We start from the raw sequence: 20864 nt of genomic DNA on the forward strand, positions 1-20864 counted from the left end.
AAAAACCATGGAAGACACAGAGCAGCCTGCATCTACAATTCCAGGAGAAGCCAGCCCTCAGCCTCAGAAGAAACCAACCCACTGATACATTCATTCTAGGCTTCCAGCCTCCAAAACTGTGAGAAGATACATTGCTGTTGTTTAATACCCCACTCTGTGGTATTTGTTATGGCAGCCCAAGCAAACTAATACACCTCTACTAACAAATTCTTCCTCCAAAAATCATTGGCACCAGCTCTGCCTCATTGGTGGGGAATCTCCTCACTTCATCCCTGAGATTGTGCCACTGACAACTGCTGAGGCAGATGTATCTGCCCCAGAAATCACTCAAAAAGATGGTCCCAATTATTTTTTTTCAGGTCATCTAACAGGGGAGGCTGCTTCATCACCTCAAGCCTTTCTCAGAGGACACATTTCTAGAGTGGACTCCTACCTCCAACCCCATTCATCTTATTTTAGAAGCAACTTCTTGGGAATAAAACTCTCCCATCAGGACATTAAGAGCTGCTCACCGTTTTCGCTCACGTTCTTTTCTGAAATACACAAATGCTCCCAGAGCTACCAGAACAACTGGCAAGGTGATGGTGAAGCTGAGGGCGATGTAGCCGGGGCCAGGTCCACGCGCTGCCCCTTCACAGAAGTCTCCACCGTGTTCCATGGGACAGCTGCATCTTCTCAGCGCTCCTTCCACGGTGCAGATTCCCCTCCCATTACAGAAATCGCTGCTACAGGGCAGATGTTTTGCCCCCTGTGAGTCCTTGGGCTGAACAAGCTTCCCTCTTTCGTTGGTTTCTGAGATCTTGCTTTCTCTATCAGGAATCGAGGGGATCAGTGTTTTTCTGACAGGATAATTCATCCCTTCCGGACCCAGATATCTAGCGTTGGGGGGCTTGGCAGCCTGGAGAGGTTGGGCAGCTTTAGGAGTCACCCTTTTTCCAGCCTCTAGCTTTCCAAGTGTTAGTGTTGAATGGGTTTTATCTGGATAGGCACCTACAAAAACAGTAGGTTGGAGTATGGGTATACACACATATTTGTCTGTTAAGAAATATGTCAGAAGAACAAGAATTCTAAAGGACTAAACCAGATATGGTTGAATTTATAAAATCATAAATCACTACTATTACTTGGGACCAAATAAAAAAATCTATTGAAATTTATATTAAAAACTGCATATCTTACAGCACTTAAAATGTTTGGTTTCAGGAACAGTCTATTGGCCATACCCATCTACTTTTAGATGATGGTATGTATAGGTTAGCCAAGGTAAATTCCATCAATTACTATGTTTTATTCTATAAGAATTAGTGTGGTAGATCTGAATAGTAAATGTATAGGCTAGAAAGATTTTCTTTAAAATGTAAATATATAGCCCTAACCGGGTTGGCTCAGTGGATAGAGTGTCGGCCTGTGGACTGAAGGGTCCCAGGTTCGATTCCGGTCCAGGACATGTACCTTGGTTGCTGGCACATACCCAGCAGGGAGTGTGTAGGAGGCAGCTGATCAATGTTTCTCTCTCATCGATGTTTCTGACTCTCTATCCCTCTCACTTTCTCTTTATAAAAAATCAATAAAATATATATATATAATGTAAGTATATAAGTATTTAAAACTTTTTGAGTTCAAGTAAACTATAGGTTTTAGCAGGATCTACAAGTCGCAAGTATTGAACCAGATTCCATGGTGGTGGTAGGAGGGGCACGCATTAGGCAGGCAGTAGACAACAGGGTGCTTCTAACCACAGAGGAATCTGAAGTTAACTTTGTGTTTAAGGCACTTCACCATATTCTCTGTCATTGTTGGCACAAGTGTTATTCCTCATGTGAACACTAAGACCAAAGTAAATATTAGCAATGAAACTATTCTTGCCTCTTTCTTAAGCTGGTCCACAGGCGTGTTTCCAATCCTGGACAGTTTAGGGTACCTCATGGTAAGGTATATCCAGAGGAAGCCAATCTAACTTTATGCACCCAGTACCACCCCCTCCAAAACAAGTTATGTAAAAGTCAGAGTGAAATCATTATTAAGGAAAAGAGGTAACTCTTGGGCCTAGGTCACAAGGGATGGGAGAGCAAGGGAAGGTATGTTAGATTTCTGGTTTGGCTTTAAAACCAGGTGATGAGGGTGATAAATGTCTCACTCACTGACACTCCCCACTCTGAGTCACTGCCTACACAGGGAGGGCAAGACCATAGAATCAACTGTTGATCTTTGGTCTTTGTCTTTCCTAGTTAAAATGAAGTGTTAAGGGGCAATAATTTGTCTTCCAGCCAGTCGGGTTTTAGAAGATGAGGATTTAAATTGAGAAGTAATGAGAACTGTTCCCTGTAAGATTCATTTTCCAAATCTTTTCCTTTACTAGGTATGACCAGTCTCAGTACCAAGCCCACTGCCTCTTCAATTCTATGCTATAGGACTTGGATATCACTGGAGCCTGAACTATAGAATTAGAGGATGGCGGTTAGATATAGCTGCTCAGATGACTGGCCATGAAAACGCTGTTCCATGAAGGCACTATTTGGCACAGTATTTCTGTAACAGCCATTTACAGGTAGCATTTAAGTACTAGTATGGCAGCCTTATACACATTCTCTTGTATTTCTTAACACCTCTGTGAGGTAGAAAGTGCTATATCCACATTAAAAAGAGGGACGCAAGACAAGACAAATAGTTTGCCTAACCAACTTCCCCTGGCTATGCTCACCAAGTGATCAAAAATGTACTGAGTCAAATCTAGGTTAAATGAGTGTTCTTTCAGGCAACATACGAACTGTCTAGCCCTTCGGAGCTCACTATCACATTACCTGTTCTAAAATCAGTACAGAGGGCACATCAGCTTTTCACAAGGGGTTCAAATCTACATCCAACAGCCCCATCGGAAGTGTCCTATTGTTCAGTTTAAAGAGTGTACAGTGATAATGATGCAATCATTTAGAGAATAAAAGCCTAAGGAATATTGAGGAAGTAGATAATACTAAAAATAAGCCAGTCATGGTGATGAATAGGAGCTACTCACAGCCCATTTCATCAGATGCATCCAGACAGTCAGCATGACCATCACACACTTGCTCCATGGAAATGCATTTCTGACCATCCTTACAGGCTTGTAATGGTGCAGAGCATCGGACAGCTTCAATACATCTGTTTGTGTCAGCCAAGTAGTAGCCACTGGAACATTTACAAGTCTGTCCTTCAGGGTTTGGTAAACAAATGTGGCTACATCCTCCATTGTCTTTTGAGCAGCTGTTACTACCTGTGAATCCCCAACCCCCCAAAATATACTGATTTAGATTTTTTTTCAGAAGGGTCTTCTGCAAATAGACTATCAGAGTTATAGGATCCAGATATTTTCCCCACGGGATACATCTCATTAACTTAATTTCTTTTAGTCAACTAGGTACCAAGTGATTGGTGATTCTTCTTCATGGATAAGAATGGCTATAGGAACCTAGGAGTTCAGACAATGGATGGGCTTAAGAATAATTGAGGTAAACTCTGATTCATTCAAAATCTCATTGTGACTTCTCTTCTCCCCTCACACCAAGCACCCAGCATCAGAGCTAGAAGGTTCTTACAAATAAAGCTCTCTTTAGATGAAAATATGGAGGCTATGGTTTCTATGATCCCTCTAAGAATAATAGATAGAGAACAGGTTGGTGGTTGCTAGAGGGTGTGGGGGAATTGGGAGAGAGAGAGAGAGAGAGAGAGAGAGAGAGAGAGAGAGAGAGAGAGAGAGAGAGAATACTCTGATTAAGCCAGCCATTTATAGCTTCCCATAATTCTTCAAAGCTTATATCTTATATCTAGAAGAGAGGGTTTACCTTTTAAGATATTCCAGGAATTGTGGAATAGGTATGCATGTAGTATAGATAAAACCTACTTTAAGGGTGACAGCGACCCTCCTTCTGGTTCTCAGAATTAAGCAACAGATTATCATCGCTTTTATGATGTGACCATTTATCACACTGAAGAATTCTAAAAGGTTCATCCCGCAAAGTCTAGACTTTAGAGTTTAAGCATGACTACTAATAATATCAGCTAGAAAGGTTAGCTTTCAAAAACAAAGCAGTGGGGCAGCATTCTCTTAAGATTAATGTATATACTGAATCATCCATGGTAATGGTAGGTATGATGAACTATGTGAGCTCACATTGTTGGAGTTAATCTCCACTAGGAACAGATCACTTCTCTTACTACTTCAACTAAGCGCATCATCATCCTCCCCAAAAAATTCAGGCAGGCACTCCACTTCTGTCCATAGAAATGTGGAGAAAAACATCTGAGCACCACCCCCAGTTGATATTTCAAGGATTAGTTGACATCACAAGTAGATACAAGTGACAATAGTAGAATGAAGACACCCTAGAGCTAAAAGGGATTTTTTATAATACCATAATTATCATTAACCTACAATAATAGAACTGAAAATAGAACCCAAGTGTACCAAATTCCAGTCCAATACACTTACCACTATGTTTCCTAAATAAGTAACCGAACTACTTATACACCACAACCAGACTGTATATAACTGCATAAAGACAAGGGAATTGTGTAGATCTATAGGAGTTTGCCAGAGAAATATTTTAATGGAAAATTCAAAGATATTTCAAGGCGATAATGTAGGAGGGAGCATCCATCCCCTCCATGGGGAAATCCATGATTTCAGTGCTGTTATAATCATTGGAGAGTCACCTACCCTGTTGAGAAAGTTTACTGTAAACTTTTAAATCCACAATCTTCAGGTCTACTTGGAACCACCGGTTTTCTGAAAGTTCTGCCTTGCTGTACCAAACTTTAGTGATTTGGGCTGAAACAAAAGGCAGTGAACAATCCTTAACAAAAGTGAAATTAAAACAACTTCCTGGGCAAAGACTATTGCTCAATGTGAAAACTGCCACTGGTTTGCAGAAACTCTAGTTGAGGAACAACAGCTTTGCAGAAGAGGTATGTATTTTTCTAAATCATGTTTCTGGGAAGAAACTTCAGATAAATAAAAGACAACATCCTATGCCTTTCTCCAAAATAAAATCAGGTGTTAATAAGCTATGTTGAGAACATTCATATATGCCCAGATATCTAAAGACAGGAAATTAGGATATATGACGCTTAGATGCAGCCCATACAATTGATGGATAATGATTTTAAACATTGTTCTAGAACATTTCTGAAAATGGCTTCTCTGCTACAAGAGTCACCAGGAGAATCTTAAAATAGATGGTAAAGGCCTTCTCACATACCTAATAAATTAACATCGCTGGGGTAGGATCTGACAATTTGTCTTTGAAATTCTGATGTGGCCAGCCCAACTGGTCAATGGACCAGAATTGGAAAATATAAAGAGACACATTTATTTTAAATACATAAATTGTGCATTTTCCGGTTTTATCAAGTCTAGATTCTAACCAGAAACAATGTATTAGAGCACTATGATTTACGACAATCTCTCTGAATATACTAGAAATACCTTGCAAGTATAAGATGTTCTATATTTCACCTACTATTTTCATGTGTATTTAGTCAACTGAAACAGGTACTGTCTTCATTTTACAGGTAAGGTGTTACAGCCACTAGCTACTAACTGACAGAGCAGTTATACAACCTAGTTCCATTTTCTGGTCCAGTTCTCTCTCTACCATAACAGGTGTCCTCCAAAGCAGAGAGCCTCATACAAATGCCAGAAATCTCCGGCAGAACTACACTGTACAAAGAATAACCAAAAAAAGTTAAAGCTCCCTCAAGTCACAGAATCACTGTTACACGTACATGTTTTGTTAGGGACGTTGTTTGGCTCTTCTTCTAAAAGAAGGACGCCAGCAGAGATCAGTCCTAAGCAGTAGCCGATTCGCTTTAGAGACACAGGAGTAAATTCAGATCACAGAGACAATCAGATACAGAGTTCAGACCTACCATCATCAATTGTGGTCCAGAACATCATGCTTTGGCCATATGTAAAGAGGTTAAGGCCCTGAATTCCTTTGCGGTCTACTCTGTATCTAGAGCCATCTTGTTGAATGCTTTCTATGAGTCCTCTCCCTAGAAAGAGAGGTTGGGTTTATTTTATTTAGCCCAAGCAGCTGTGCTCTCTCCTTCAACTCTTTACATCTTGTCTGGCCTCCTCTCCAGGAGAAGACTATCCTCATCCATTCTCTGAAGGCCAATTCTTCATTCATTCATTCCACTCTAACAATGATACACAAATATTTGCTCGTGCATATTTTTTAAGGTCTTGATAATATGCCTTCACAAAGGAGCTATTGCATGACTATGGGCTGTTATATGCAACTCAGGATGGGGAATGATTGTATTTGTTTAGAAAGTGGTACAGAAAATATAAACTCAGACCTAAAAGCTATTTGAAGTTATTATGCCTGAAGACCAGAAAACTGAACATTTCTACTTCACTCTGGCCAAGGTCCCTCAGGCTCCCATTTAGGGTGGAGGTAATCATTACTTACCAGTATCAGCCCAGTAGACTCGGGTCCCTGAATCTGAAAAGGTCAAGCCCACTGGGACCTGGGATTTCTGCCACAGCACCTTCCTTCTGATGCCATCCATGGAGGCACAGTTGATGCTGGAACCACGCCCACCACCATCCTGGGAACCCAGATCCACAAAACACATGATTGCAGTGGGTGGATGGAGTGCAACACAGGTTGGATGGGACAGATTGTTGCTGAACAAGACAGTGGAATACTGGCCTTTGGATGAAGCTACATTGATATGCGGGTTTTCACTGTCAATCCAATATATGTTTCCACTCAACCAGTCCACAGCAAGGTCGATTACTGTCCCCTTCACAGATAAGATTTTCCTCCAAGAAAGCTTTCCAGATTCTTTGAGCCTCAGTAGTCTGATATCACCATTACCCAACTCTGAAAGGTAGAGTGTCTTTTCCTGGACAAGGTAGTCCACTGATGCCAGCTGGTTCAGATTGGTAAAGGGAAGTACCCTGTGTTCTGGTAAAGTTGCTTGTCCTAATAAAGTTTCTATGTTTTTCAGATAAATCTATGGGGAAAAAGTTAAATGGATGGTACCAGTTGAGTCTAGTCTAATTCATTACCTTGATTTTGCATTAATGTTAAATTCCTATTAAATACTTAAATCCATATTTTCAAATATTCTATTTTCTAAAAGCAGACAGCAATTATTTCTCTCCTTTCCTGGAGCATCAAGGACTTTAAATTCCTTGAATTTGGGTGTTTTGAAGATTTACTCCTCTGTTAAAGACCCTCCCCTTTAAGTGAGCTTTGACTATTAAGATCTGAAGGAAGCTAAAATCTATCTTCCACCCCAAAATTTTTGTTTTGTTTTTAAATGCCAAGTCCTCTAGATATTAAAAGTTAGGGGTGACTTGCTTGTCACTACCTTTTATCTCCTTATGGTTTAAGAAAAGTTCCCTCACAAAATGTATTTGCCTCCACCTCCAGATTAAGATGGAGCCAAGCTGTTTGTATTTGGAATCTACATCATTATAGAGGTGCTTGGACAACTTAACAAAATTGTCTAAACTAAATTAAACTAATCTCACTGTGTTCTGATGTACTAAGTATTTCCTAAATGATTTTAAGTAGAACTTGTTCTTATTTCATATCTACTTTATTTTGGTCATGATAGTTCCCAGCACACAGTGGATACTAAAATTTAAGTCATGTGTGAAGAATATTCCAAGGGAAAGGGCTCCTACTATTTATAACTGCACATGAAGAGTTCAGATTACTCAGCCTGAAACAGGATGTAGCCCAAGCACAGACACATGAGGATGCCTGTGGACAATACCTGTATGATAACCGTGGGCAACACAAGGAACAGAAAGGCAGACTCCTTGACAGGGACACAGTTGATGCCATCATCTGCAAGCAGGAGTCCGACCGGGCAATGACAGCTTCCCTTGGATCGTGGGCTCAGAAGGCACAAGTGAGAACATCCAGTGTCCAGGCAAGGATTAGAAGACCTGGGCTGTAGGACTTCGTGCATTATCTGGAAGAAAACAGCTAGATGTCAGTATACCTTATTGAATCCTTGGAAATAGCAGGTGAATAAATCTTCCTTTTTAATCATTATAGAGGGAAGTCACTCCAGTTAGTACTTTGGGCAGTTCACATATGTAGCCTTTTCAGGGAGAATGAGGGGGATACTTTGAAGAGTACATTATAGACCTTGAGTCCATAAGGCTGTTCAATACGCTTGATGAGGACAGCCCTGCTCTTGCCTGTCATCTTCTTCATACGCTGCACTGTTCTTGTCTTTGTTTCAGACCAGAAGACTTCATCCTCCAATACAGCGACTGAAAAGGGGCTCTTGATCTGTGTTAACTGCAACATCTAAAATGGGGAAGGTGAGGTTTCTGGGATGAGTTTTACACAAGAAACATGACATTTTGTACAAATCTAATACCAAAAGAACACTTACACTAATTCCAGTGCCATCTAGATTGGCAGAGCCAATACAGTGAAATTTGTCATCGGACCAGAATATCTTCCAACTCAAGTGGTCAAGAACTATGCTGGTTGGCCAGCCAAGACCTTTATTGATGAGTACTTTTCTCCTGCTACCATCCATTCCAGCTTGTTCTATGTGAGGTTCTCCTCCAGTTTCAGACCAGTACATTAACCTGTGTGAATAAAAGTCAGCTTTGGGATAAAGTACTACCTCAGAGAAAATAACATCAATTCATCCCTTAAAACAGTGATTTGAAGCCCAATTATTTTTTCTTCAAATTTAAACTTGGTCTATTCCTTAAGCAAAATTGTAAAGTAGTAAAAGGTTTTCTTGATATTTTATGGTGATTAGTCCTCATTTGTGGGTAAAATATCATGATAGTTGAGTAAGAAGGCTAGGAATACATTAGTCCCTAAGCCATGGAAAATATTCAGGAAACCTGACAATCTTTTGTGGGCTGGAAAGTATGCTAGCTCCATGGGCAGACATGTACCACAGACCGTATTCTTGGCCACAAGCTATTAGCTGCATCAAAACTACTGTCATTTTGCTGAGGACCATATTAACAGATCCCTGGTTTTGGTATTGAAAAGGTGAGAAAAACAGGAAGGATACCCAATGTGGGTTCCCTTTGAATCCTGAGTTTTGTTCTGTCATATTTTTTATTTTTAAATATATTTTTATTGACTTCAGAGAGGAAGGGAGAGGGAGAGGGAGATAGAAACATCAATGATGAGCCCTAACCGATTTGGCTCAGTTGTTAGACCATCAGGATCCTGGGATCAATTCTGGTCAAGAGCATGTACCTCAGTTGCGGGCTCGATCCCTGGCCATGGTGAGGCTTTGTGTGGCAATCAATTGATGTATCTCTCTCACATCAATGTTTCTCTCTCTGTCCCCCTCCTTTCCACTCTCTAAAAATTAATGGAAAAATATCCTTGGGGAAGGATTAACAAAACAAAACAAAAAAGAAACATCAATGATGAGAGATAATTATTGATTGGCTGCCTCCTGCATGCCCCCTACTGGTGATCAAGCTTGCAACCTTGGGCATATGCCCTGACAGGGAATTGAACTGCAATCTCTTGGTTCATAGATCAATGCTCAACCACTGAGCCACACTAGCCCAGCTATTTTTTTCATTATATATATACTAGAGGCCCGGTGCACAAAATTCATGCACTGGTAGGATCCCTAGGCCTGGCTGGCAATCAGGGCCGATCAGGGCCTTCCAGCTGCCGGCTGGGGCCTTCCTTCATTCCACATTGCTCCCTGGTGGTCAGCACACATCATAGCGAGCGATTGAACTCCCGGTCTCTGGTTGAACTCCCAAGGGGAGACTTTGCATATTAACTATACATATATCCATCCCAATGAGGGCTTGGCTCTGCCAAGTAGGAAATGTCTCTAAGTTCCCAGAGAAAGGACACTAGATGAAGAACCCAGGTTTAATTCCAAAATACAATTATCCTGCCTCCCAACCCCAAGCACATTATTGTAAATTAAATACTATATCTAGTTCCATTCTCCATCCCCCTGCAATTTTAGAACCGTAAAAATTCTCTATTCAGAGGTATATTTGCTTATTTTGGCAAAAGAAAGTATAGGTGTGCTACCAAGTGAACAACTTACAGCTCACTTTACTGAGATAAAAGACTTCCTCCAGAAGTTTTCAAAATTACTATGTGTGGTTGATCTACATCACCATACAATATAAAGTCAGATAAGGTTTCTTCAGTTCACTTGTTCTGTGGTGAGTGAACACAACCAAAGAAGAACTAAGGAGGAATAACACACTTAAAGGACTTGACCAGACACTGTTATGCCTGGACTCACCCATTTAAGGGATCTAAAGCCAAAGACCGTGGCTGATTTAAGTTATCACCCAGGACAATTGTGTATTCAGGTTTTCCTCGCCACACAGCAGTCAACTGAATTGCCAAAATCTGGCCAGCTGTGCCATCTGTCCAGTAGAGATTCCTCCCAATCCAATCGACCACCATACAGTCTGACTTTATTCCTAAAGAGAGGAAACCATTCAACATGTGTACTTAGGTTAAATTATAGCTCTTAACTAGCTTTTAGTTCATAGGCATCAGGCTAGCATGCCATGTTAATTAATTTTTCAACTGGCATATGCATTTCCATCAAAACAGTCTTCTTAAAAATGCTCCAAAGTGCTATTTGTAGAAGAAGATGACCATTGCTCAGATTGGTCATTGGCTGATAGTGTGGCTTACTCACCAGTCTACTGAGATGACAATGCATCTTTCCATTTCAACCAACTAGCAAGCCTTGACCACTTTTAATTGAGGAGATACAACTAAGCCAATGTTTATAACATTAATGGCCACTCATTTGATTTTCCATGCCATGTGTATTTAGTAAGGGCAGGGGGCATACCTTTTACTACAGTCCCTTTCTTCTTTGCGTCCATGCTTATCCACTTAATACTTTCTGCACCGAGCTCTGTCCAGAAGACTTTCTGATCCAGTAAGTCATAGTCAATAGAGAAAATAACCAGGTTCTTGTCTGTAGCTGCCAGAATATCTTCTTTCAAGCTCCTTAGTCCATAGAGAAGCAGGTTAAACTGAATGGCCACCAGCAGGATCGGTTCAGTACCTATTGAAAAAGAACTGCTTTCAGTGTGGTTTTAAGGAGTTGAAACAGTAAACCCCAGCACTGGCTACAGAATCAGAGGACAAAGTAGTCTTTGCCTTCTCATCGCCAGGGCTGTGATACCAGCCATCTGGTATCTAAGTAGCTCTTCCCTTGATGTAATGGCTAAGCTGATACCCACATTTGAAGATACTTAGAATAAAGGCGTGGTTGGCTTAAGTTGAAAACCACATTTCTAACTAAATATTTGGAGGTAGGTGGGCAAGAAAGAAGTGTTTGTTAGGACTTCAGATACTTATTCCAGCTTCAGGTAAGGCAGATACTTATTCCAGCTTCAAGTAAGGCTGACCCATGGGTACAAGGCCCCAGTTATGGTTTTGTTATAATAATGCCTTATTGGTAGATTCTTTCAAACTCAAATTCAGTCTGAAATAAGAGGTTTAAAAAGAGTGTTTTGAGATTCTGCTAATCTTGCTCTAAAGACAGACAAAGCTGCCAGGAGCATTTAAGACCTGAGAAGATTATTGTTATTCCTGGAAGATTTAGGACCTTGAAGCTTGTGACCCAGCCTAGAGATATTCCCAGCTCCAGTTAACCTGTTGCTTTACAGGTGTGGCCATCTGGCTCCAGCAAGTAGCCAGGATGACAGGTACAGCGGTAGGAGCCCTCGGTATTGATACAGGTCTGACTGCAAGGCCGACCACCCGACCTCCGGCACTCATCCACATCCTCACAGCTTCCGCCGCTGCTCTTCAGCTCGAAGCCTTGCTCACAAGCACATATCTGAAAGAGGTTGACGAAAGCATTACGACTTTCCGAACACAGTACAACATTGATAAAAAGGCTTCGATCTTGCTATAAAAAGCACGTGGCAATACATTCAATGTCAGCAACTCAAATGGCTCTTAGGACCAACTTTATTTTGAATACAATCACTCTCTTCTACCTATCAGCCCTGCCACACACCTCACACCCTTGCCACCACCATGGGTCCTGAGCTAACAAGGTGTCCAAGTTCAGCACAGGCCAGCTAGAGCCCAGCACAATCAGAGAGTGAAGAGGCATGCCAACCTGACTGAACTGGCCGTCTCCCAACAGAGGTGCTACCACGACCAGGCACGAGAACTCAGCGTTCTTCTACTTGCCCATCAGAATCAAGGCCACTATGTTCGGCCAACTAATAATGCTAGATGAGAGCATAGGCACTTCTTAATTTGAGGGCAGGTCGCATTCCATCTGACTCACACGGAAAGGACTTCTGTATGGGTAGGTACTCCTCTTCCCCAGCTGCAGCACGAAGGGATGGTTACTTGGCTCTTGGGACAACCACAGAAACGTCTTGCTTAGCCCCAAGTGTGGCCCCGAGCTCACAGCTGGGGTGGGAAGGACCGTGGTGGTAGAGTTTGGGGTGGCTGGTTGGTAGGGTTGCAGAAATCACCAGACAGGAAAGGAAGGAGACAGGACTCACCAGGAGCCCAGAATAGCTCAGGCACAGGGACACTGGTGGGTGGGTCAGCACCGCTCTGCCACAGACTGAGAGCTTAGGGAGCGGTCAGGGACGGCCTTCCCTAGAGTCTAGGGCAGCCCTGGGCAAACTACGGCCCGCGGGCCGGATCCGGCCCGTTTGAAATGAATAAAACTAAAAAAAAAAAAAAGACCGTACCCTTTTATGTAATGATGTTTACTTTGAATTTATATTAGTTCACACAAACACTCCATCCATGCTTTTGTTCCGGCCCTCCGGTCCAGTTTAAGAACCCATTGTGGCCCTCAAGTCAAAAAGTTTGCCCACCCCTGTTCTAGGGCCTAGACCACGTTTGGAGCTGCTGGGAACATAACTGGTGCACTCACAGGGCCTCGGGGGGACGGGTAGCAGGTGTGGGAGCACTGTGCTTGGCCGCATGCTGACGCCGAGCACTGTCCACCTTCGTCTGAGCCGTCGGCACAGTCCTCCTTCCTGTCACACAGCAGGCTGAGGTGGAGGCAGGCAGAGGAGCGGCACTGGAACTCAGAACTCCCGCACTTCTCGGGGGCGCCTGCAGAGGATGATGCCCGGCCGGCCGTGATGGTCAAACCCACAAACACCCACCCCTCCCCTGGCCACGCTTCCCTGTGCGCAGGAGGCCTCCATTCTGGGGAAGGAAAGTTCCAGGTCCTGCAGCAGGGGCTAGCTAGCTGCTTTCTCACAGCAGCACGAGCAGCTGCCATCCGCCTCGCCCTTCGGTGAGAGCCCCGCACTTACACGCAGCCTCGTCACTGCCATCCCTGCAGTCACGCTGCCCGTCGCAGCGCCAGGAGTCCGGCACGCACTGGTCTGCACTGGCACAGGACCACTGCCTGGAGCCGCACCGCAGCTCCTCGGGGTGACAGTTCTGTGAGACAGAGGGGGACGCAGTGTCACTGGCAATCAGCACCTGGGAAGGGGTTCTCGGAGGAAGACGCCTGCATTTAGGGGACAATTCTCAAGGCCCTTCTGCAACAAGGCTGGGCAGAGCCTACACACTCGGTGAAACGCCAGCTGGAGTTTAGGCGAGGAGCTCACAGATAGAAGTGGGAAGCGGGAAGAAAAGTCTGTTTTGGCAAATTAAAAAGTCTTCATTCAAGAGGCATAAGCAAAAGAGTCCACGGAAGCTCTCCTCTGGGAATCCTCCCACCGCGACTAACGCACAGGCCAGCTTGCTGATCCTTGTTTTGCACCTAATTGATTTGGATACTCAGGTCTGGGGCAGGATGTGCAAGAGGAAGGAAGGGAGGGACATCCGTGACCCTGCTATACCCCAGATCCACGCTCAACCCTTCGGACACTACAAGGCATATCTTATACCCATTTTACTGATGAGGAAATACAACATGAGGGAGTAAGTACTTCCTTAAAGTCAAGTGCAAACTGTAGGAGTCAAGCCCAGGCTGCCTCGAGCACAGAGTAGGAGCTTTAGTTGCTCCATCATGACCACTGAGCAGACCTTCAGAGCTTACCTCTGAGTGGGACACCAAGACCTAACACTTGCAAAGGTATAATAAAAAGCCTCTTGGAAATTTGACTTTCAACAGGAGGATGTTAACACTTTGGACATTTTGGTGTAGTTACAAGTGGCTTTCTGGCTAGTTATCATGGTGGATCTCTCTCTTTTTGTGTTTTCCCAAGTTTCCTACAGGGAAGCCTGTGTTCCTGTTGTGATGAGAAATCTATTTTATCTTTCTGGAAGAAGAGTGACTACCTTCTCATCGCTTCCATCTTTGCAGTCTAAGTCGTGGTCACATATCCACTCTGTCAGCACACATTCTCCACTCCTTGGGCACTTCACCTCCCCCGAGGGGCACTGCTGGGGCCAGGCAACAGGACAGCCCTCTTCATCCGAGCGGTCCAGGCAGTCTCGGTTCCCATCACAGTGCAGAGAGTAAGATATGCATTGGCCATTCTTGCATCTAAATTCAGATATGCTGCATTTTTCATGAACTGAAAAATAAAAGCTTTAGGTAAGAACTCAACAAGATGTAGAAGTGATTTGATGGAAAATAAAATGGTTTAAAGACTTCCTGGTCTTCTCCTGTCATCTTGGGAACGAAGCCCCAGCAGGTGTTAGGGCAGACAGGTGGTTTGAGTAGTGTTAGGCCAGACAAGGCCTACTAAACTGGCCCAGAAAATCCTTCTGTCCTGGGGAACAATGGCAGAGGGCCAGAAATGGAAGGACCCTGGGATAGGAAGGAAAGTGGAATCCTCCTCCGGGACCTTAATGTCATCCATGAAAGAAGAAATTCCCTCCCAATATCCAACACACCCTATAATTTATGTTCTTAGATTCAAATTCTATAGACAGAAGTTGCTTGACTTGGTTCAAGAAAAAGGATCAGTTCCTCAGCAAAACTGTAAGTATGTATTAAAAAGTAAATTATACCTTGGATGCCTCCCTACTTCCTTTCTGTGTCTCTTTCCTCCTTATATTCTTACTAAGGGCCTGGCGCACGAATTTGTGTGCGGGTACGGTCCCTAGGCCTGGCCTGTGATCAGGGCCATCTTCCCCGGCTGCCCGCAGCCGGCCCCACGCCCCGCTGCCACCCACCCCCAGTTCCCCGTTCGCCATCAGGCAATGGGAGTCTGCTGGCTGCGGGGAGGGACCAAGAGGTCAGCCATTCTGCCCACTCCCTGGCCCTGCCCCCCGAGCCCCAGTTTCCTGTTTGCCATTGGGCAATCGGAGCCTGCCGGCTGGGGAAAGAAATCAAGAGGTGGTCAGTGCACCTCATAGTGACTGGCCATCTGAGGCTTGCCTGCACCTCAGGCCGGCCCTGGGTGGCTGGGGGGTTGAGGAGACTGGGGGACTTTAGAGACAGGCACCCCAGCGGGGCTGAGGGGACTGGGCACCACCATCTCGTGGCTGTGGGCACTGCCATATTTGAGGGTGGGACAGTCAATTAGCATATCCCCTTCTTAATGGCTGTGGGTGCCGCCATCTTTTGCTATGGTGTGAGGGTCAATTAGCATATTCCCCTTTTATTATATAGGATAAGCCCAAGTGCAGTCAAATCCTCTAGGTACGCAGCTGCCTCCACATCCAAGTATATCATCTTCCATTACCCACTCTCTACATTCTGTCTCCTACCCTAATCCAACATGCGGTCAAGGCCTTTGAAACATGCCATTAAGAAGAACAAATATAAAGATCGTGTATCTCATACACATGAGGGGAACAAATGAGATGGCCCATCCCAGAGGAAGATGTAGGACCAAAGTTAAAATCTTCAGGGAGGGTGATTTTATTGCAACAAGAAATAATACTTTATTTTGGTAGTAGACTGGATTTCTATTCATGGAAATCTTATCATGGCAAAAGGAAGTTATAGAATGACCTTCAAGGATCCTCTCACTCAGAAACTTTCATCTTAGCCTGGTAACTGTGTCGTAACTACAACTGATCTTTATTACTTGTGGATTCGGTGTTTGCACATTTACCCCTTTGCTTAAATTTACTTGTGAACCCCCAAAAGCAACATTACCACACTTTCATGGTCATTTGCTGAGATACAGCAAAGCAGAAAAAAAAAAATTTGACTTGTCCGACACATGCATTCCAGCTGAGGTGGAAGAAGGCAACGCTCTATCTTCTGGTTTCATTTTCCATACTGCGCATAAGTGTGCTATTTTCAGTCTCTTTAGGGCCATGATTTTCACATTTTTAGACTTTTTGATGATTTTGCTCTGATTTTGGTGATAATTGCCTCCAGCAAAGTGCTGAAGTTCAGGCTAGTGTTCATAAGTGCAAGAAGTCAGTCTTGGTGTGCCTTATGGAGAAATGATGTGTTAGATGAGCTTTGCCCAGGCATGAGATACAGTGCTGATGGCTGTGATTTCAATATTAATGAGCCAACAATGTATATAAAGTTGCCTTTAAACAGAAACACGTAAAACAAGGTTGTATATTGATTGGTTGACCAACATGCGACCAGAGACTTGTAGAAACCACACTCTCTATTTTTTTCTGAGAGCAATGATTCCATATCCACTAACTCAGTGTCCACAGCAACTTTATAGAATCTAACTACCAGGAATAAGGAAAATCAACTGAAATGTAGCTTAAAATACTCCAGGGAAGTTTCCTGGAACTTACTACAGCCTTGTTCATCTTCTTTGTCAGAACAGTCTGCATTGCCATCACACAGCCAGCTCTTAGGGACACAGCGGGTCTTGTTGTCACAACGTACAGAGCAGTCTTCAGTGGGCTTCCAGCAGTCCAGCTCGTCAGACCCATCTGAGCACTGCTGAGCCCCGTCGCAGTGGTACTTCTCCTCAAGGCACTTGCTTCCATCCAGACACTGGAAGATCCCTTAATGGAAAGGGTCAAGAGCTAGCACCACTCAGTCAAACTGAAGGTTCAAAATTAGACAAACTCACCCTCATTCTGGAGTTAGAAGGATAAATAGCCCACATCTTACTTGAACTCTATACCTCAGGTGATCCATAATAAAGTGCTCTGGTCAATTAAGTTAGCAAGCCAGCCTGGGCTGCTTAAATATGGTCTCGTATTTGTTGCATTATTTTAATGACTTGTTATAACACTACCAAGTGGTCCATTTAGGGCACTCTATAGTTCAGCCTATATTAAGACAAATATTGGAACCCTCAAGCAAATTTGAGGAAGCAAAGAAACAGTGGAAGCTCACAGAATCAGTATTCAATCTATGACTTTTATCTATGATAATTTATCTAGCAAGTATCTATATATAATACTCTAATATGCAAATAGACCAAACATTGGAACAACCGAACAACTGGTCACTATGATGTGCGCTGACCACCAGGGGGTGCACGCGGAACATGGCAGGCGTTGGCTGCGGCAGGATGATGGAGCAGGTGAGTAGGAGTGCCAGACCAAGGCGGGGTGTCAGTCGCTGTCATCAGGGCAAGCCTCTGGTGGTTATTAAAAATTCTTTGCTCTTGTATGTTGTGGTCCTGCCCAGCAGGTGCGAGCTGTGGCTGCCTGCCCCAATCGCCCCTCAGGGCTTCTCCACCTCCCCCTGCTCCTGAGGTGCGATCGGCTGCTGGCACCGCCCCAATTGCTCCGCACCATCAGTGGGTGCAAGCAGGGCCGGCATCAGTGGGAGAGGGGCTGCCAACAGAGAGGGGACTAGGGGCTGCGGCGGGAGGGGTCAGGCGGGGGCATGGAGAATGGGCAGAGACCTGACCCTGTGCCCTCGGCAGCCTTACAGCCCACAGTTCCTTTCAAGATGCATGAATTCGTGCACTGGGCCCCTAGTGATTATAATAAACAGCCTGGCAATTCATACCATACTTTTGCTCAGTGTACCTGCAACAAAAGACTGATAAGAGGAGATGATGACAGACCTGGTCTGTTGCACAAATGGGAGCAGTTCTCTTCATCTGAGCCATCCTGACAGTCACGCTCACCATCGCAGAGGTACTCCCGAGAAATGCATTCCTTCCCGTTCCGACAGGGAACAGAGGATCGGGTGCAAAGTAGAGGGCGTGGTGGAGGAAGAGTAGAGGGGGTGATTGTGGCTGCTCCTTCAACCCCGGGATCTAGAATAAGCAGTTGCTTCAGCAAGTCAGTCTATTAGACTTTAGCAATGGAGATGGGCTTTTGCTGTCCCCTCCTTCAGAAAACCAGGTCATGGCTGGGTAGCTATGCCTTTCTGCCTCATAGGAAGAAAAGTGAAACCGAGCCTAGATCTTTAGATTAAGTGTGGGACATTCGCCCATCATCTACTGGCTTTGAATTTGGACCAATTGTTTTCCACTTTCAGGTCTATTAACTTTAACCTTAATTGTTTTTCACCACCTAGTGCTATATTCTGGGAACAAAATATAAAGTAAGTTCTATGATGGGGACTTGTTCTTTTTGGTTCCCTGCTATACCATCTGTGGTCTAGGACAGGAGCCAGTGTAACATGGACACTCATTTGTTGAGATGTGTAAGTTATACTATGCAAAATTACCAACTCATACTCTTCAGCACCTATCACAGAAACCCAACAGATTTCACAGTAGACTCATCAAAATTGGATTTGTTACCAAAAAGTTAACTGTTCATTGACACGCTTTACCACCTCAGAAATATGTTCATGTGCCCAATGCTTCTTATTAAGATCAGGTTAAACCAACCAACGAATCAAAAAGTAAAATAGTTTAGACAAAAGGAAGATGAGAGCTTGTGGATTGAGTACATGAAAGAGAAATGCTTCTGTCCCTTTTCATTTCTACTCTTCCTTCGGACTTCTAGCTGCTCTGTCAACAGAGCCCCTAGACTCCTCTGATAGGATTTCTTCTTCTGCTTCAAGATTCAAGATCCAAGATCAGTCTTTTGGATTCTGTGTCCAGGGCTCACATGAGGAAACAAAGATGACCCGGCCTTAGGCAGGTCACCCTGAATGACTAGGTGCAGCTTCCACAGAAAGTGAGTGCTGCTTTTGTTGGTAATCACAGCCCCAGGGCAGCTTCACATGGGTTCTCCACAAGATGTTACCACTATAGAGAGAGGGGGCTCCTTAGTAAAATCAGTTTGGGAAACTGCTTTAGAGAAAATTCAATGGTTGTCCTTACTGCCAGACTAAGAGCTCTAATATGCTAATGTGCAAGATGATTCTCAGAAGGGGCTGTGGTGTGCAGACTTCTCCAAGTATCGTCCCAGGACTTGTGTCATTTAGCAACTTTGAGAACCATAGATCCTTACTCTCCTGGGACACAGACAAGTTAAGGAGAAGGCCTGCTGAATTGGGGGTTGGGACAAAAGCCATACAAACCTAAAGATGCCCAGGATTTTATCCTATAAAAACACTCTGGCCCAGCCAGATGGCTCTGTGGTTGACCACTGACCTATGAACCAGGAGGTTACAGTTCCATTCCCAGGCAGGGCAAATGCCCAGGTTGTGAGCTCGATCCCCAGTAGGGGGTGTGCAGGAGGCAGCCTATCAATGATTCCCTCTCATCATTGATATTTCTCTCTCTTTCTCCCTCTCCCTTCCTCTCAGAAATCAATAAACATATATTTTTAAAAAGCACACACTCTGAGAAGAGCCAGGTAAAGTGGATCTCATAGAATAACCTCACAGAGGAAGACTCACCTGGAACCTCCTGGTTCTCTGCCAGGATGATTATTTTCTTTACGTGTGGCTCTTTGGACATGGAGAAGGGCTCCAGCGTCTTCCTGTTCCAGAGCACAAGCGCTGCTCCATCCATCGTCACCAGGTAGGGCTCATGGGCAGCAATAATGCTGTCGCTCCAGGTCTTGTTCAAAGTATATGTTCTATTTTTTAGGAGACTTAGACTTTGCAACCCTAGGAAAGAGTCGAGTTCTTACAAGCTGATATAGCACAAATAACCTGTGGGGCATGATTTGATTGAGGTTCAGTGAACCCAAATTGAAAATAAGCACAGATTCTTTCTATTAAGCTTTGTTGGTTCATAGTTAAAGATGGTCCAAAAAGTATTTAAAGTTCCAGGGAAGATTGCAGCGTAGGTCTGCCATGTGGGCACATCAGATGGGACTTTATCATCTTCCATGTGTGCACTAAACGACGGGTCATCAGCACGCAGCTGCCAGGCCTCGCAGATGGCTTTTCAGTGGGAAGACTATTAAATTTGGCTACACGGTGTAACTTGTACCTGTTACCAAGTTATAACTGAAGCACCTGTCTTTCATTTGCAATGGAAGTTTGGTTCCATTACTTCTTCTTATAGAAATAGAAACAAATTTTGAAAACTGCAAAAAGCTATTAAGTATGCTATTTATGAAGTTTTCCTTTTTAAATCCTAAGTCTAGACTTATAGGTGAGAACTGAGTTTGATGTAAGTGACTCGTATCCAACCTTTGACTATGAAAATCAGAATTTGAGCTTATAGTTTAGCTAGTTCTAAGAATAACTGGAACAATCCTACTAAAAGCAAGATCTCACTCATCCCCTCCAGCTTCTTCCAGCTGCACTGGTTGTGTGGTGCTTACCTTGTTCTTTGGTGGTCCAGAGGATGCTGGATGAGCCGAGGTCTAAGGTCATTTGAGTGTCCGCCATCCAGGTGCCTCTCCAGACTTCCTGTCTGCTTTTGCCATCAAGGGTCATACTTTGCAAGTGTTTTCCACTTTCTACCCAGTAGAGGACCCTCCTTGGCCAATCGAGAAGAAGATGAAGTATAATGCTGCTCGTTCTGTAGAGAGTCTGTGTGTGAGGGCCAGTAATTCTAGTCTTCTGAATAATACTTCTATCACAGGGCAGCCAGAACAAGTTCCCAGTTGATATGTCCACATTTGCTGAGCAGACTGTAAGGAGGAAAATAAGTCCAATTAAAAAGGGCACTCAAATGT

General features: G+C 43.9%; 1 protein-coding gene across 1 annotated transcript in view; it reads right to left on the reverse strand.

Moving 5' to 3' along the window:
- The window catches only part of LOC118652131 (low-density lipoprotein receptor-related protein 1B-like), a 43007-nt gene that overhangs the window by 1714 nt on the left and 20429 nt on the right, over positions 1 to 20864 (reverse strand). Inside the window, exons 13-30 of the mRNA XM_036302075.1 lie at positions 20508 to 20819; positions 19630 to 19842; positions 17894 to 18088; positions 16659 to 16874; positions 14274 to 14512; positions 13298 to 13427; positions 12907 to 13091; positions 11652 to 11838; positions 10840 to 11058; positions 10273 to 10456; positions 8407 to 8608; positions 8154 to 8318; positions 7774 to 7974; positions 6453 to 7002; positions 5905 to 6030; positions 4694 to 4804; positions 3014 to 3250; positions 513 to 990 (exon numbers count right to left, since the gene is read on the reverse strand). Coding sequence (XP_036157968.1) covers positions 513 to 990; positions 3014 to 3250; positions 4694 to 4804; positions 5905 to 6030; positions 6453 to 7002; positions 7774 to 7974; positions 8154 to 8318; positions 8407 to 8608; positions 10273 to 10456; positions 10840 to 11058; positions 11652 to 11838; positions 12907 to 13091; positions 13298 to 13427; positions 14274 to 14512; positions 16659 to 16874; positions 17894 to 18088; positions 19630 to 19842; positions 20508 to 20819 — 4150 coding nt within the window. The remainder of the gene's footprint in view (positions 1 to 512; positions 991 to 3013; positions 3251 to 4693; positions 4805 to 5904; positions 6031 to 6452; positions 7003 to 7773; positions 7975 to 8153; positions 8319 to 8406; positions 8609 to 10272; positions 10457 to 10839; positions 11059 to 11651; positions 11839 to 12906; positions 13092 to 13297; positions 13428 to 14273; positions 14513 to 16658; positions 16875 to 17893; positions 18089 to 19629; positions 19843 to 20507; positions 20820 to 20864) is intronic.

Source organism: Myotis myotis, unplaced genomic scaffold, assembly GCF_014108235.1.
Source record: "Myotis myotis isolate mMyoMyo1 unplaced genomic scaffold, mMyoMyo1.p scaffold_m19_p_3, whole genome shotgun sequence".
Lineage (NCBI taxonomy): Eukaryota > Metazoa > Chordata > Mammalia > Chiroptera > Vespertilionidae > Myotis > Myotis myotis.